Source organism: Ricinus communis, chromosome 1 (genome assembly GCF_019578655.1).
Source record: "Ricinus communis isolate WT05 ecotype wild-type chromosome 1, ASM1957865v1, whole genome shotgun sequence".
In the NCBI taxonomy this organism is placed as follows: domain Eukaryota; kingdom Viridiplantae; phylum Streptophyta; class Magnoliopsida; order Malpighiales; family Euphorbiaceae; genus Ricinus; species Ricinus communis.
In genome coordinates, this window is record NC_063256.1 from 20,453,920 (window position 1) to 20,468,440 (window position 14,521).

At 34.8% G+C, this 14,521-nt stretch overlaps 1 protein-coding gene across 2 annotated transcripts; it reads left to right on the forward strand.

Moving 5' to 3' along the window:
- The first annotated feature begins 275 nt into the window (after positions 1-275).
- LOC8262247 (la-related protein 1A) lies at positions 276-13,651 on the forward strand. 2 transcript variants are annotated; one of them, XM_048372480.1, is made up of 15 exons: positions 276-715; positions 2,741-3,272; positions 3,510-3,669; positions 4,123-4,213; positions 4,284-4,355; positions 5,069-5,396; positions 5,511-5,631; positions 7,657-7,726; positions 8,881-8,985; positions 9,106-9,446; positions 9,684-9,827; positions 9,930-9,993; positions 10,710-10,855; positions 11,068-11,172; positions 12,979-13,031. In XM_048372480.1, coding segments are annotated over exons 1-15 (2,493 nt in total). In that variant the 5' UTR covers positions 276-502; the 3' UTR covers positions 12,980-13,031. The 2 variants fall into 2 exon arrangements, with proteins under 2 accessions (XP_048228437.1, XP_015574933.1); XM_015719447.3 differs by having other exon boundaries at positions 277-715; positions 12,999-13,651.
- The last annotated feature ends 870 nt before the right edge of the window (positions 13,652-14,521 follow it).

Below are 14,521 nucleotides of genomic sequence, written 5' to 3' on the forward strand. Positions count from 1 at the left end.
GATTTAGTAAAAAGTCTTTTTCTATTTAAATTTTATTAATAAATAAGCTGGACTTTTGGGCCTATAACAAACTTTTACTGCCCAATTGGCTGCAAGGTCACAACTAGGGTTTTTCTTAGCTTGCAAATGGTACGAAAGCAATTAAAAGAAATAGTATAGAATAATTATAGTCTAAGAGATATATAGCATGAAAAGGAGTGGACACAGCCAAAACAGCCACTTAAAACACTTTTGACACTCCACTGATATAAAAAAAGGCAAACCTACGGAGACACTTTGTTGTTAGCATTCTGCTACTGGCACAAAACACAACTCTCTCTCTCTTTCCTCACTCTTTTCTCTAGGCTTACAAAACCCTAATGTCATTATCTTTTATTATTTGAGAATAAACCCTCCGCAAAACACCTCTGCCACTGGAGCATTGTTTTGATCACTGTTATCTCTAGTTCAATCTGTCTTCTTTTTGTTTTTAAACATAATTGTAGCGATCGAGGTGTATTTTATGGTGATGGCGGAGAGTGAGGGAGGGGATGATCAAAAGGAGGTGAATAGTGGCGTTAAATCTCCCTGGAAGACTCCGTTAGTGGCCGATGGCCCAGTGATGAGCGCCGAGTCTTGGCCTGCTCTTAGTGACGCTCAGCAATTGCCACGCTCCAAGAGTGCGGACTCTGCTACCAAGCCCACGGTCCCTCCCGCTCCACCTTCTATGAACCAGGTATTGTTTAGGTTCGTTTACGCATATTATTCAACTTTTTTTTTTTGATATTTTACGCCAAGTAATAATCAGAGATTCTTCTTTGCTTGTTTTAATTGTTGCTTTTATTGTGCCATTGCATATATAATGCGTTGCATTTTTCTTAGCTTGAGAATTTCAATAAACTTGCAAGCGTTTGAGTTTAAACTTGTTATATGAATTTCGGATATAAAAAAATAATGGATTTGAGAAAAAAGATATTTAAATAAGCTTTAGAATTTTGCAAGTATTAAATTGATGATTAATTCTAAGAATTTTAATTCGCAAGACCTAAACTGAAAAGATTGTGTAGCAATATGTAGACTGCTTAACTCTTCTAATCCTAATAAATTATAGAATCCGAACTAGGAAGATTTGTAATATAGCACTTATAAATCCATAAATCATGAGAACTTGCTTGGTTTATCATTCAAAACACTCATTATATGAAATTTGATTATACTGAATTCACTATAGTTGTAGGACTGTAGATGCAGTATGAAGCTTACTTTTGCTAAATTGAAGCTGATCTGCTCCTGTACAAGGCTCAAGCCTGGCTTAGCCAGACCAAAAATGAGCTCGAGCTTGGCTTGACAAGCCAACATTTCAGACTGCAACTCATTCTAGCTGGGGCCCACCATGTAGTGGACTGCACATGAGCCAAAGAATCAACTTCTTAGTACAACAGGGTGCTAGATCTTTCTTTGTTAGAGAGGAAACAGCTCCCTTCATGCAATACTTTATAAATAATTGGGGTTAAATCCTTCCCCAAAAAAAGAGTGGTTAAATCCCATATTCCTTACCTCATCATTATTACCAATGTTGTTTTCTATGATAATGAAAATAATTTATCATCAGAATATGAACTTTGACAGTGTAAACTTGTTAATCGGCATCTTTGTCAAACTTTGAGAGACTAAATAAACAAACCTAAGCAAGCTATGAATGAGCCAAAAATAAAGCTGTTCACAAACAAGATTGAGTCAAGCTTACAGATGATTGCATTTGATTTTTTAGGCTATAGAAAGTTAGCTTAACATAATTCTCTCTGATATTTTATTACTTTGGAAGCAAAAAAGCAAAAGTCAATTTTTAGTTAGATATAGATACCATGTTAAAGGCAAAACATTTCCAACTTATAATAAAACAAAATGAACCTTATATGAAGCAAAATGCACATATTTATCAACTATAGTTTCTTATTCTTGCGTCTATTTTCTAGCTAATCAAACTTTTCAGGAAGTACATATTAGAAAGAGAGGGGAAAATGCAAAAAGTTGAAGCTGTAGGAGCTCATTAAATAAGCTTAAGTTTTCATTTGAACTCATTCATATTGTCTCAGTAAATGAGTGTCTGGATGAGCTTTAATTGAGCTTACTCACGAACTAGTTGCTGAGCACCAGTTCTTTTTGCAATCTTCTATAGCTGTCGACAATACCAATATTTCTATATTCTTAGCTTTTTTATTTTACTTTTATATAATTCTCTTTGAAGTTTTAGAAGTTCTTATTTCTGTGGTAATCGACATGTGGGACAATGTTGTTAAAATAATTATTGTTTCTTATGCTTTTTAATAATTTATTCATGCCTTTTAATTTATTCATGCTTCTTCATAAAATATTTATGCTTATTTAAGACTTAAAACACAAATTAACATATTTTAAGACCCAAAATACCAGAGAGCAATGCAGGCCATTCCAGCAAAAAAATGGAAGTTTCTGAATACATTAGTATAGCAGTAAGTAATCAGGACAAGTTGCTTGCTAGAAGACTTCAGTAAGTTATCAATTGACATGTTCATATTGTTGCCTGCTAGCAGAAGTCCTGTAAATTATTATGCAGTGAGCATATATGGTAGGCAAGTTGCTGCTTTTATGTTCTTATGACTTTTTGCTTGCAATTCACATCAGTGCCTTTTCTCCCTTCTTCCATTTTTATTGGTTAGAATGCTTTGCATGCTTCATATGGATACTATTCCTTTTTGCTAAATTCTTAGAGGGTTTTCAGGAATCAGCTGGGCAACAGAAATCACATGGTTATGGAAACCCTAATTCCTCACATAAGTATTCATCATCCAGACATCAAAGATCAGGCTCTAAGCGCAACCCAAATGGTGCACCTCCTTTCCCTGTACCGTTTCCATATCAGCAACCAGCCCTTCCACCTGTCTTTCATGCTATGGTACCTCCACCACACATTACTGTTCCTGGATATGCTTACCAGCCTGGCCCTGCACCTTTTCCAAGTGTCGAAGCTCATCTGGTAAAGTCTGTATCTGATTCTTCTACTGTTCAATCTTTTGCACAACCTGTGAATGTTCAGCCTCCACCAAGAGGGGATCCCAATGCTTATGCTGTCAATTTTTCAAGAAGACCCAGTGTGCAAGAACCTGGTAGCCATCTGAATCATGCATGGCATCATAGATCATTTAGTCCCAGAGATAACATTGCTTTCCAACAGGGTATGGGATCAAGGCCTCTGGTCAGGCCTCCTTACTTTACTACTGCTCCTGGCTTCATGGTTGGTCCAACCTTTCCTGGTAATTTGTTTTATCCCCTTGCCCAAGGTGCTCTCTTTTAGTAGCACATGCTGATAATCCCTTTTCCTTGGTTTGAAATATGGTTATGCTTTGTGAATATACATGCCTTCTTCTGCTGCCCTTTCCTTTCTCTTCTGCATCATGACATCATTTCTCTTAGCTCTCCTTTTTCATTTTGGCTTCTTTGCTGTGAAAATCAAGTGCTGCTTTTCTGAAATTTAATCATCTATAATACAGGACCACCTATATGCTATTTTCCTGTTGCACCTCCAGGCTCTTTCAGAGGAGGCCACCCGGCAGTTTTTATGCCATATCCCACAAGTCCAGGGGCTCCAATACCCCCCCAAGAATCAAGCTTGAGGGATGACATAATTAGACAGATAGAGTATTATTTCAGGTAAGGTTTCTCAGAAAAAAAAAAAAAACAAAACTAGGCATTAATGCACTCAAAACTGCACGAATTCAACTGCTAAACCATCCTATTTTCTATCAATACTCTTAGAATTCTGCTACGAAGTTTTATCCTTTATTTTTATATGATATCAGCTAATAAATTTCCTTGATGCAAAATGGGAGTATTTGTTGACTTGGGATTTTTAAATTTAAGTTGATTGCACACGATCTTTAAAAAAAATAATCATGTTTGGCCTACTTATTGAGAACATATTTGTTAAAAGCCATATTAAGTGGTGGTGTCTTATTTTCCTTATTTCTCTGAGCTTATGCTTAGTAGATAACTAAGCCATTCAATGTACTGTTAGACTACTTTCTGTGGACATTTTGTAAAAGCATGAATTGGTTTGTAGAACATGCATTTTTTCTCTTAATTCTGTTACCCTCTTCATGACAGTGATGAAAATCTGAGGACTGACCATTTTCTAATATCCTTGATGGATGACCAAGGATGGGTTCCCATTTCCGCCATTGCTAAATTTAAAAGGGTATGCTTATGCTCTACACTTCTGTTGTTGTTTTAGTTAATGAAACTTATTGAAATATTTGGTGTCACAGGTTAAGAAAATGACTACCGATGTAGTAATTATCCTAGATGCTCTACAAAGTTCAAGTACAATAGAAGTGCAGGTTTGATTTCTTTCTCATCAATTGTATTGTCTCTATAGTGTCTAAAATTAATTATTAATCTGATTTTGCTGAGTCTGTCAAATTTTTCATAATTATATTCATTAATACTGTATTCTTTAACTTGGTGCTTTCATTTTGTATGGCAGGGGGTGTGTGAAATTGCCTAATTTGAATAAAATACAATTGTGAAGGACAAATTTTTGATGATTTTTAGCTGGATTTTTTCAGTAGTAACTAAATTTGTTATTCTGCTGTGTCTTTGTTTTCCTGCTTGGTTCACTGCAACGCTATTTTGGCCTCTTTTTAGTTTAAATTTATCTAACCATGCTCATGAAAAATATATGAAATAAAAATACATACACACGCAAATTAAGATTTTTTTTTTATTTACTTATATTGAGATTCCATCATATGAACCGTTATCATTCTTTTCCTATGCACAATGGTGTAGCGTACCATTTTATTCTTTTCATTGCTCTTCCTACGTTGAGTCTTCTGCATTGCTTGAACTGTGCTCGAAATTCTGAGCTAATGTTCAGTTATTTCTTTTCAAATACAGTTTTATTACTAAGAAATGATTTAGTTAAAATGTTGGTTTCTTTACCTGCTTTAAATTGTGGAGATAAGGCGACTTCTATTTTACCCACTATATTGAGAAAGTGAAGTGGCTTGTTTTATTTTATCCATCACAATGGCTGGTTTTATATTTTTAGGGTGACAAAATTAGGAGGCGTGATGAGTGGTCAAAGTGGATTGCAGCTTCCATAGAACATACATTGCCATCACAAACTCAGACTTCTGAGTCCCAACCTGTAGAGCCTGCAAATGAAGGAAATGCAAGGGCTACACCTGAAGAAAATGGTTCTTCATCAATTAATGCAGGTCTTGTGAAGAACAATTTGCCAAATGGGGATGCTTCAGAAATAATTAATACTGGTAAAATGGAAGGTTCCAGTGCATCTGTTCTGCTTAATGCTGGAAAGCAGGCAATGAGTGATGTGAACAGGGATACAAGTGGAGAGTGTGTCACTGACTTGAACAGTAAGCTCTCAGATCTTGGTAGTAGCTATGGTGCTCCATACCTAGGCCATGCAAAGGAATTTGAGCCTGCAGTTTCTAATTACAATGGAACTGACTGCTTTGAATTTTCATCAGATATGACTTCGATCAATGTTGGTGAACTGGCTAATGATTTTGCGAACACATTTATGCTTGATGAAGAGTTGGAGCTTGAGCATAAAATACAGAAGAATGATAGCGTTTCTTCAATTAGAAGGTATTAATGCTTTATTTCATTCCACATTCATGTCATGCTACCACCCCTTTACTTAATGAGTTTTATTGATAGTTTATGTGCTTGTTATGAATGAACTCTCCAGTGGTTTAGACTATACACCTGTTTCATAAAATTAGAGGTTGTGATTATTTACTCATGCTACATATGAAGTTAGATTTGGTTGTCTTTGATCAAAACCTCTTAAGCGTATATTTGGAAGCAGGATCATAATAATTGCGACTATCACCCTAGTATGTATTTGACTCTTCGATAGAAGTCTTATTTGAAAGATTCTATTCCTTTGCCAATCATCTTCATTTTCTTGTGTAGCAAGGAAAACATGTATGACTAAACAATGTTCTGGATTTCTGTCACTAATATCCCTACATTCTGATCATCAATATTGTCTTTAACTTCTAGTAGGACATCCTTCTTTTTTGTCTTTGAGTATTTTTTTTCCCTCCAAAGCTGTCAAGTCTATTAAGAAAATATATCTAAAGTGTCAACCATTACAAGAATAACGTCGATTGTTCTTGTAGGGTTAGTTTTATGAACCAACCGATAGAGAATGAGTGAGTAGCTTGTTTGGAGGAGCTGATTGATTGGGGAATTTTTGAATTATCTTTGCTTTTCATCTATTCTTAACTTTTACTGATTGTATTTTTGATTGAAACTCATGATAACATCTTCTTAAGTTCGTCCATTTGATATGCAACTTGCATCACATTAGCCATGTTAAAAAGCATCCTCAGTGAGTGAGGCTGCCTTCTGTGCCAAGACTCAGGAATTGTGTCTATTGCATGCAGCCTTTCCCCCTTCTTTTCTGTATAGAGGTGGTTCTCATGACTCAAACCCATGGCATCCTGAGGAATAACCTTACTGTTATGCCAAAGTGTAGATTACTTTCATATACTTGACTTTCATTCGTTTCCTATGATCTGACAACAACTTATTGATTCTTGGTTTGTTCCCCTAAATTCTCTGTCTCCAATAGTAATTGGATTGGACTTGAAGGTTAATATAACTGAATTGTAGAGTGAATAACTAGAGTAAAATTTGTTGTAGAAGAGGCTGAATATTGCTGGCTCCTCAAGAAGTTATAACTGATGTGTGGCTTAAAGGAACTTTTGGGCGAAGCTATGGCCTGATTGTATTCTATACTTTCTTAGTAATGGCTGAGATACTTTCCCAAGATCAACAATTTAGAGCTTCTTCAACTCGTTTGCTTTTTCTCCTATAAATAATTTTATTGTTCTTACCTATATTCAGTGCACCCATCAAATATTGCTGTACTTATGCTTCAAATGCTCTCAGGATCATAGAGAATTTCTCAAGAATCACCCTCTTACTTGACCTACCAGCTATTCAAGCTGCTTGAACTTATTTCAAAATAAAATGATTAATAGCAAGTCACAACCATTTGATTCTAAAGGAAAAATCTCTAAAGGAGGGCTCTTTTGGTATCTCTCATCAATTATTCAAAATACTTGGGGTGGGGTGTTAGGAGGGAGGGGCATCTGTTCCTACATTAGGAATCATACTACAGAATAAATTAAGTTCCTGTCATCTGCCTTGGAAGAGAAACTTGAAAGAGAAAATGAAAGTCATAATTTTCTTTTCATGAAGAAGGTTACTTTGGTCTAACTATCATGAGCTTTTCCATATCAGTCCTCCTGGTACTTTCAAATGATTCCCCCTTTTTGAAAGGTTCACAACTATTTTCGAGGAAGAGCAATAACCTTAGCCTTCCTCTTGAAATAGGAAGAGCAACAATTGGTCATTCTTATTAATTATACTGGTAAGCATACAGTCATCTCTTTCAATTCCTTAACTAACCTATTATTAATGCCTTTTTCTTCTCTCACTGAATGTGGCATAAGAAAGTGATAAAGTATATGGGTAAATTTAGAATTCTCTCTTAATGATAGCAATGTCCCATGGATAAATTTTCGTACTAAATAACTGACTCTCAGATTTTTGGGGCATAAATTTCATTCCTAGTGCATGTGTTTACCATTTGCCCAGGATCGATGATGAAGAAGATGAGATGCTGGTGAACGATCCGGATGTTCAAAGACTGGTGATTGTCACCCAGGTATAGCTATTGGGCCGAACACTTTTGTGTTTGTGAGTGAGCAGGTTGTTTTCTTGATATAGTTATTTACTTATATTAGATATTGAAGTGTTGATATAGGAGCAAAATTAGAAATATAGTATTATAAGTAATATTCTTTATAGGGTTAGGACTATAAAGTAGGAATACTTGTAGGGTTAACATTAGACTTAAAAAATATATATAAAAAGATGCATGATTTGTATTTGAATAGGATGGTACAGTTACAATTAGATTATAATATTATAAGTAGAAATATTTGTAGGGTTAGCCTAAGTCGTGTAGGATTTGGAGTACAGGTTTATTTTTAAATTTTAAATGTGTAGAGGAGTAAATTTAGGGTCTTAATATTGTAAAGATTTTCTGTAGGGGCACGATTATAAAGTTGGAATACTTTTAGGGTTAGGATTAGACTTACATAATAAATTGTTAAGTTATATAGGATTGATATTCAAACAGGATCATGTTGACAATAGAATTAGATTATGATATTATATATGAATGTATGTTATATACTGAATGTATAATATATCTAAATTAGTTTGAGCAATAAATGGCTCATGTTTTCTAGGATATATAAATTTCATGTATTTGTGAAAGCTAAATTATAACATGAAAAGTTATCTTCTAAAATTGACATTCAGTTGGAGAAAGCCAGACAAAGATCCCTGCCCTGGTAGTTTTTAAGAGCTGTTGGACTAGAGATTTGATAATTGGATTTTGATTATCTTGTTTTATGTATGATCATCTTTCTATTCTTTTTATGCACATCTTATAGCTTTGCTGACAAGATCAGCTAGAATGGAGTGTTTTCTTAGTAGCAATTTTACTTGTTAAGATTTAATGGTAAATTCATGTATTGGGAATCAAATTGTGGCTTAGGATTTCCCTTTCAAATATTTAAGGTTTGTTAATAAATCATTTCCTTTTTGCTTTTGGTTTGTTGGTTGATCAAATTAAATTTAGACTATATATATGCGCGCACACACACACATTTTCCTTTCCCTTTCATCTACTTTTTCTATCTGCGCATGGCTATATTTTATATTATTCAGTTTAGGCAATATATTAATGACTTAATTAATGTAGCTGACCATCAATTTGTTGGCACTTTAATTTCTTGGTGTACACTGCAGAATAGCAGAGCAGGTGAAGGAATCAAAACTGGTAGTAAAGAATCAAAATCCATTTCCAAAGAGCAAGCTTTTGCAATTAATGATGGCCTCTATTTCTATGAGCAGGTGAGGATTTTGTTGCTGTTGTAAATAATTATATAGTTGAAATAGTTTCATTTTTTACTCTCTAGATTTCCTTTTATCTCTAAAATTTATGATCCTTTAAGCATGGGATTTTTTTGGCAGGAGCTTAAAACTAAGCGATGTAATCGCAGAAAGAGTAGTTCTGGTGTTGAAAATAGAGATGGGAACTTGAGGTTTACCAACAGCGCCCTGGGAATGTCAAATTCAAAGGTTGGTGAAAGCTCCATAGGAAGTGGTGGCCAGGAGGAGTCTGGAAGCTCTAATAATTTAAGGAGACAGAATAAAAGTTTCTCCAAGCCGCAGTCATCCCATAAGCAACGATTTTTCTCCTGCAACTTTAGGAATCATGGAACTGGTCGTAATTCATTTGGGATCATATCAGAAAGTCCACCAAGTAACTCAGTGGGATTTTTCTTCAGTTCCACACCTCCTGAAACTCATAAGTGAGTACAAATTGTTTCTAAAGTGTTTTGCTAGTTTCTTTCTGACACCCTCCTTGCCTTTCAGTATTGAAAACTAAATTAGTCAAATTCTACAGTGTTTTTGCAGAGAGAAATATTGGAAATAAGTAGCTCAGCTGTTATTGATATGTTTCCAAGTTGCCAAATGATATTCTTAATTGCTAAACTTCTTATTGAGCGTTCCCTAATCTAATAGTTATTTAAATTCCAATTTTGCAGCCCGAGGTCCTCTAAGTTAAGTGCTTCTCCACATAGCACTCTCTCAGGCAGTAGTCCACCTGTGGGTTCAATGCCAAAGTCATTTCCATTATTCCAGCATCCAAGCCATCAACTTTTAGAAGAAAATGGCTTTAAACAGCAAAAGTAAGCAAATTATGTGTAGGGGGTAGACGTGCATCTGAGTGTCGGGTGATTAATGTATTTCTGTATTCTGAAAGTTAGTTGACCTTTGTGTGCTTCTCCTAGGTACCTGAAATTTCACAAGCGCTGCCTGAGTGATAGAAAGAAAATGGGAATTGGTTGCAGTGAGGTTTGTCTCTGAATTCTCTGTTAACATATTAGCAGTTAGAGAGATGAATAATTCTAAGTTACTGCCGTTTGGCACTGTTTTTGCCGCGCAAAATTGCTGCTTTTGGATCAAAAAGCACTACTATAGCTGTTTGGTAATTACAAAAGCAGGTCAAAGCTGCTTATGCAGGTAGCGAAAAATCAGATTTGAGAAGTAAACAGTGATTTGAGATATTTATGGACAAATATACCCCCTCAAAAGTTTGTGGAAAAACTACCTACAAAAGTATATATTATGGACCACATGCCCATAAAAGTGCTCTTTAGAATATGTTTACCAAACAATCACCTACTGTTACAAAGATAATTTTTTAAAATAGCACTGTTATCGATATCTAAATCCATCTCAAGTAGTTTTGCCAAACTGCCCTTTTAATCTATGTTTCAAGAGCAAGCAATGTGATGAGAACTTTCTTGTGCTTAGCCTACACTGTATCTTTTTAGGCTGGAAATCTTTTGGCTATTTTTTGATTTATCTGCATGAGAACTTTCTGATCATCTCTTTCACTCTCTTGCTTCTTTTGGTAAGTGAGAACTGGGGGTGCTTGAGATAGGGACTAGTGATATTGCATGTTGTAAATGTTGGTTTCTGATGTTGTCTTTTTTTTTTTTCTCCTACTACGGTTTATAGTCTGTTTGATTTGTGGTGTATTTTGACCTTTTCTAATCTTCGTGCAGGAAATGAATACACTTTATAGGTTTTGGTCATATTTTCTTAGAGATATGTTTGTTCCTTCCATGTATAATGAGTTTCTGAAATTTGCTATGGAAGATGCTGCAGCTAATTATAATTATGGCGTAGAGTGCCTCTTCAGGTTCTATAGGTATTACTGATAAGTTATGCTTATTTATCTTTTCACATATTGAAGTTACTAAATAAAAATTTCCTTTTCCATTATAACCATCAGTGTTCTACTCAATTTTTAATTTAGATTGTCCATGTTTAATTGTACATATATATTCTAATTACATATGCTCACTGTTACTCGTGCTAATTTCAGGTTTTCTGATTTCATCCAATTGCTTGTTTTTTCAGTTATGGTTTGGAGAGTAAATTCAGAGAGGACTTATATAAAGATTTTGAAGAGCTCACTCTTGAGTTTTATCGGAAAGGCAACATTTATGGCCTTGAGAAATATTGGTAGAACTATCTAAATCTTTTTCTTTCTCGTTACCATGATGCATATAGAGGTTTCCTCTTGAAAGTGCACGGAATACTTATTTGGCACAGAAACAGGTGCATGTATATGTGTGCACACAAGCACAAACTGATATTGACTTATCGATAACACATATGGTGCAATTTAGTCAGATTTAGATATGTAGGTTGAAGTAACATGTTAAGATATGTAAAGAAAGAAATTGAAAAAAATATGCCTCTGTTTTGCGATGAGAACATACCCTATTAGAGTGTGACCCTATTAGAGTGTGTAGAGGTAGAATAATCAGGGTGGTTTACTGATCTCTCCAGGTATCTTATTAGAATGCGTGGAAGTAGAAGTAGTCGAGGATGTTTAGTGATGAGAAAATATCCATCTCTAATGCTTGCTGTTTCTGGAAATATGAAAATTCCTACAAGCACAATGTCAAAGAAATTATAGAAGTCATTTTGTTGGAAAGCAGATAGGTCTTATTAGGTTTTGGTGAAAACCTATGATTAATGAATTCAGGTGTTCCATGCTGAAGGCCAGCTGGACTACTCGAGCATTAGAAATTCTTAGAATATCTACTGTGCCACTATGGCTGTCAAAATAATGTTCTGGCTTGTTCTCAGTTAGCTGTTTAACATCGACAAGAGTTAGTTAAATACCTAGTACAAAATTGTTTGAAGTGATCAGTGGATTGATATGACTCATGATGTATATTAGGTCTATGGACTGATACTGGGCAGGAGAATATCAGTAGCAATTATCGGTTAAGTGGAATTGTTTTGGCCTACCATGTCATTTATCTTTGTTTCTTAGATTTGGTATGGTTTTAACTATGTAAAAGATCATTGTGTAGATAGTTTTGGCTGTATTGTAGTGTCAGTTCAGATCCACTAGGATTTATTGGAATGAGGTATATTTAGGTAGAATCAGAGGGTAGATATTTTATATGCTTTAATCAGAACTATCTATGAAATTGTAGCATAAGAATTTGGATATTCTTAAACAATAAATAATAAACTTTACAATAAACCCTGAGAATATTTAACGTATTAACACATGAATGTACTATTGGGTATTCAAGAAAAAAAACTGATAGAAGACACTTGACGATTTTAGTTTGATTTTCTGCCATCTAGTGTAAAATATAGAACTAAAAGTCTGCTTTGAGAGGATTCCGCCAAGCATCAGTAGTTGAAGTGCCAATACATGGTATATTCTTTAACTGCCTTCTGAAAATTTGTGAGGCTCCACAATGCCATACTCACAGAGTGGTGTGCATGGAGCCAGATCCAGTATCATTACTGGATCTGGCTTTTACACGGGGGATTAGCAAATGTTATGTGGAGTGATGGAAGTAAACCATATCAGGCCCATTCGATTTGTTTTTCAATTGCTTGATATGGCAGAATTGATTACTTTAATCAGAAATATTTTAATGCTGATGAATGGAAACTTTTAGCATTCTTAGCTAGTCTTTTGGTAAAGAAAATGTTAGGCTCCAATATTAATACTGCATGTGGAGCCTACCATATTGTTTCTAGTGGGAGAACCCCTCCAAGAGGAATAAGGAACCAATACTATTCAATTTGAACAAGAATATTTAGCTTTATGTGTGCAATTTTCATGAAAGACAAAAACGTACTACTGGTGATTGTTTGCCCTATTTCTAAATCTTGTGGACATGAAGCGTAAATCACATACAAAAGCATGATCAGTCTGTCCGGAAAATTGATCTTGCCGTATCTAGTTTCCTTTAGATTTATTTTTTCTTGGATGCTGTTTGTTTTTATTATCAGAATTGCTGTGTACATGTTAGGGCATTCCACCATTATCGCGGGTTGCGTGACCACAAAGAACCACTAAAGAAACATCCAGAGTTGGATAGGTTGCTCAGGGAGGAGTACTGTAGCTTGGAGGACTTTCGTGCCAAAGAGAAGTGCGTTAAAGAGGGAAGTCATTAGCTGGCGACCATGGTTGTGACACGCTCCCAATTTTGAAAAATCAATTCTGGTAAGAGCAGGGAGTGTGACCTGGCTTTTGTTTTGCTGGAGAGGAAAATTTGGTTTTTGTATATTGTATTGTGGGGAAATTGTCGCTTGGCACCTGTAAGGGCTGCTGCTGACTAACAAGGTTTGTTTTGTTTTTACCGCTCACCATTTCGGCCCTTCCTTTGCCTTCTCTTCATGAGGTTCTGGCTCCCAGGTGTGAACTTTTTAAAGGATTGGCTGCAACTGCAAGCTAGGTGCCTGCTTGTTCACTGTCACTGGAATTTCCCTGTGCTGTAACTTGTACATAGCCCCCCCCCCCCCCCCCCCCCCCCCCCCCCCCCCCCCCAAAAAAAAAAAACAAAACAAAAAGAAAAAAGGCAAAATAAGGAAAAAAAAAAAAAAAGAAAAACAAAAGGAGGAATTTTATTGTAGTGACCTTGTGAAAATTGAATAAATAGAGTTTCAAATTTTTTTTTTTTTTTCAAATCTCATCTGATGGTATTAATCTGAGTATATGCTTATATCATCTTTACGTTTTCTGCCAATCACTGTTTCGTTTTCTGCCATTGCCTTTGTTTACGTATCTGAATGAAAGTACATTTCCAAATCGCAGTTTTGGTTCATATAAAATCACATTGATGGAGTGATTTTTCTCTCCCGTCATTGATGATAGAGATCGATACCACGTTGAAAGTAAGGCTTGTAAAGAGTACTTTCCTCAATTCCATAGCAACATGATCATTATTAAGTGGGCTAATTAGTCACAATTGCATTCTTGCACTCTTCTCTATTACGGTGAATGTAACCTAGCAATCTGCTACAATTCAAAGCTCAATGATTGTTGCTTCACTTTGCGGTGATTTATATTGGGGACCCTGGACTATGTAGCAATATGGTTCCAGGATTTAAAACACAGCTTTATTATGTGCTTTGGAAAGGTTATTATGTGTGGGCTTGAATTTCAAAATAAGGAATTAGCTTAAAATTTTATTTTATTTTATTTATTTATTTATTTTTATATCTTTGATTCCTTTCACTTCCTGTTTGTTTGCCCTTTTTCTTTTTTCACTTTCAATACCTTTCATTATTTTTTTCCAAATTTTTCATTCTTATTCTATTCAATTTAAATCATTTTGATTTTATAATCATTTTTCAATTATCTTTTTAAAATTTATACATATATATTTTTTAATTATTAGTTGGCATATTTTATTATGATTTTATATTCATTATTTATAGTTGAAATGTTTATTGTGTTAATTTAATTTTCATATAATATCGTAATAATATTCATCTCTTTGATTTTTTCTTAGCAGTTAATACTCAAAATTGTTTTTCTATTGATGATTTT

Bases quoted from the DNA above. Each gene is read 5' to 3' on its own strand.
- LOC8262247 (XM_015719447.3), top strand. From the start codon at position 503: ATGGTGATGGCGGAGAGTGAGGGAGGGGATGATCAAAAGGAGGTGAAT. The intron at 9,447-9,683 runs GTGAGTACAAAT...CCAATTTTGCAG, and splicing joins ACACCTCCTGAAACTCATAA to CCCGAGGTCCTCTAAGTTAA. The intron at 11,173-12,998 runs GTAGAACTATCT...TGTACATGTTAG, and splicing joins TATGGCCTTGAGAAATATTG to GGCATTCCACCATTATCGCG.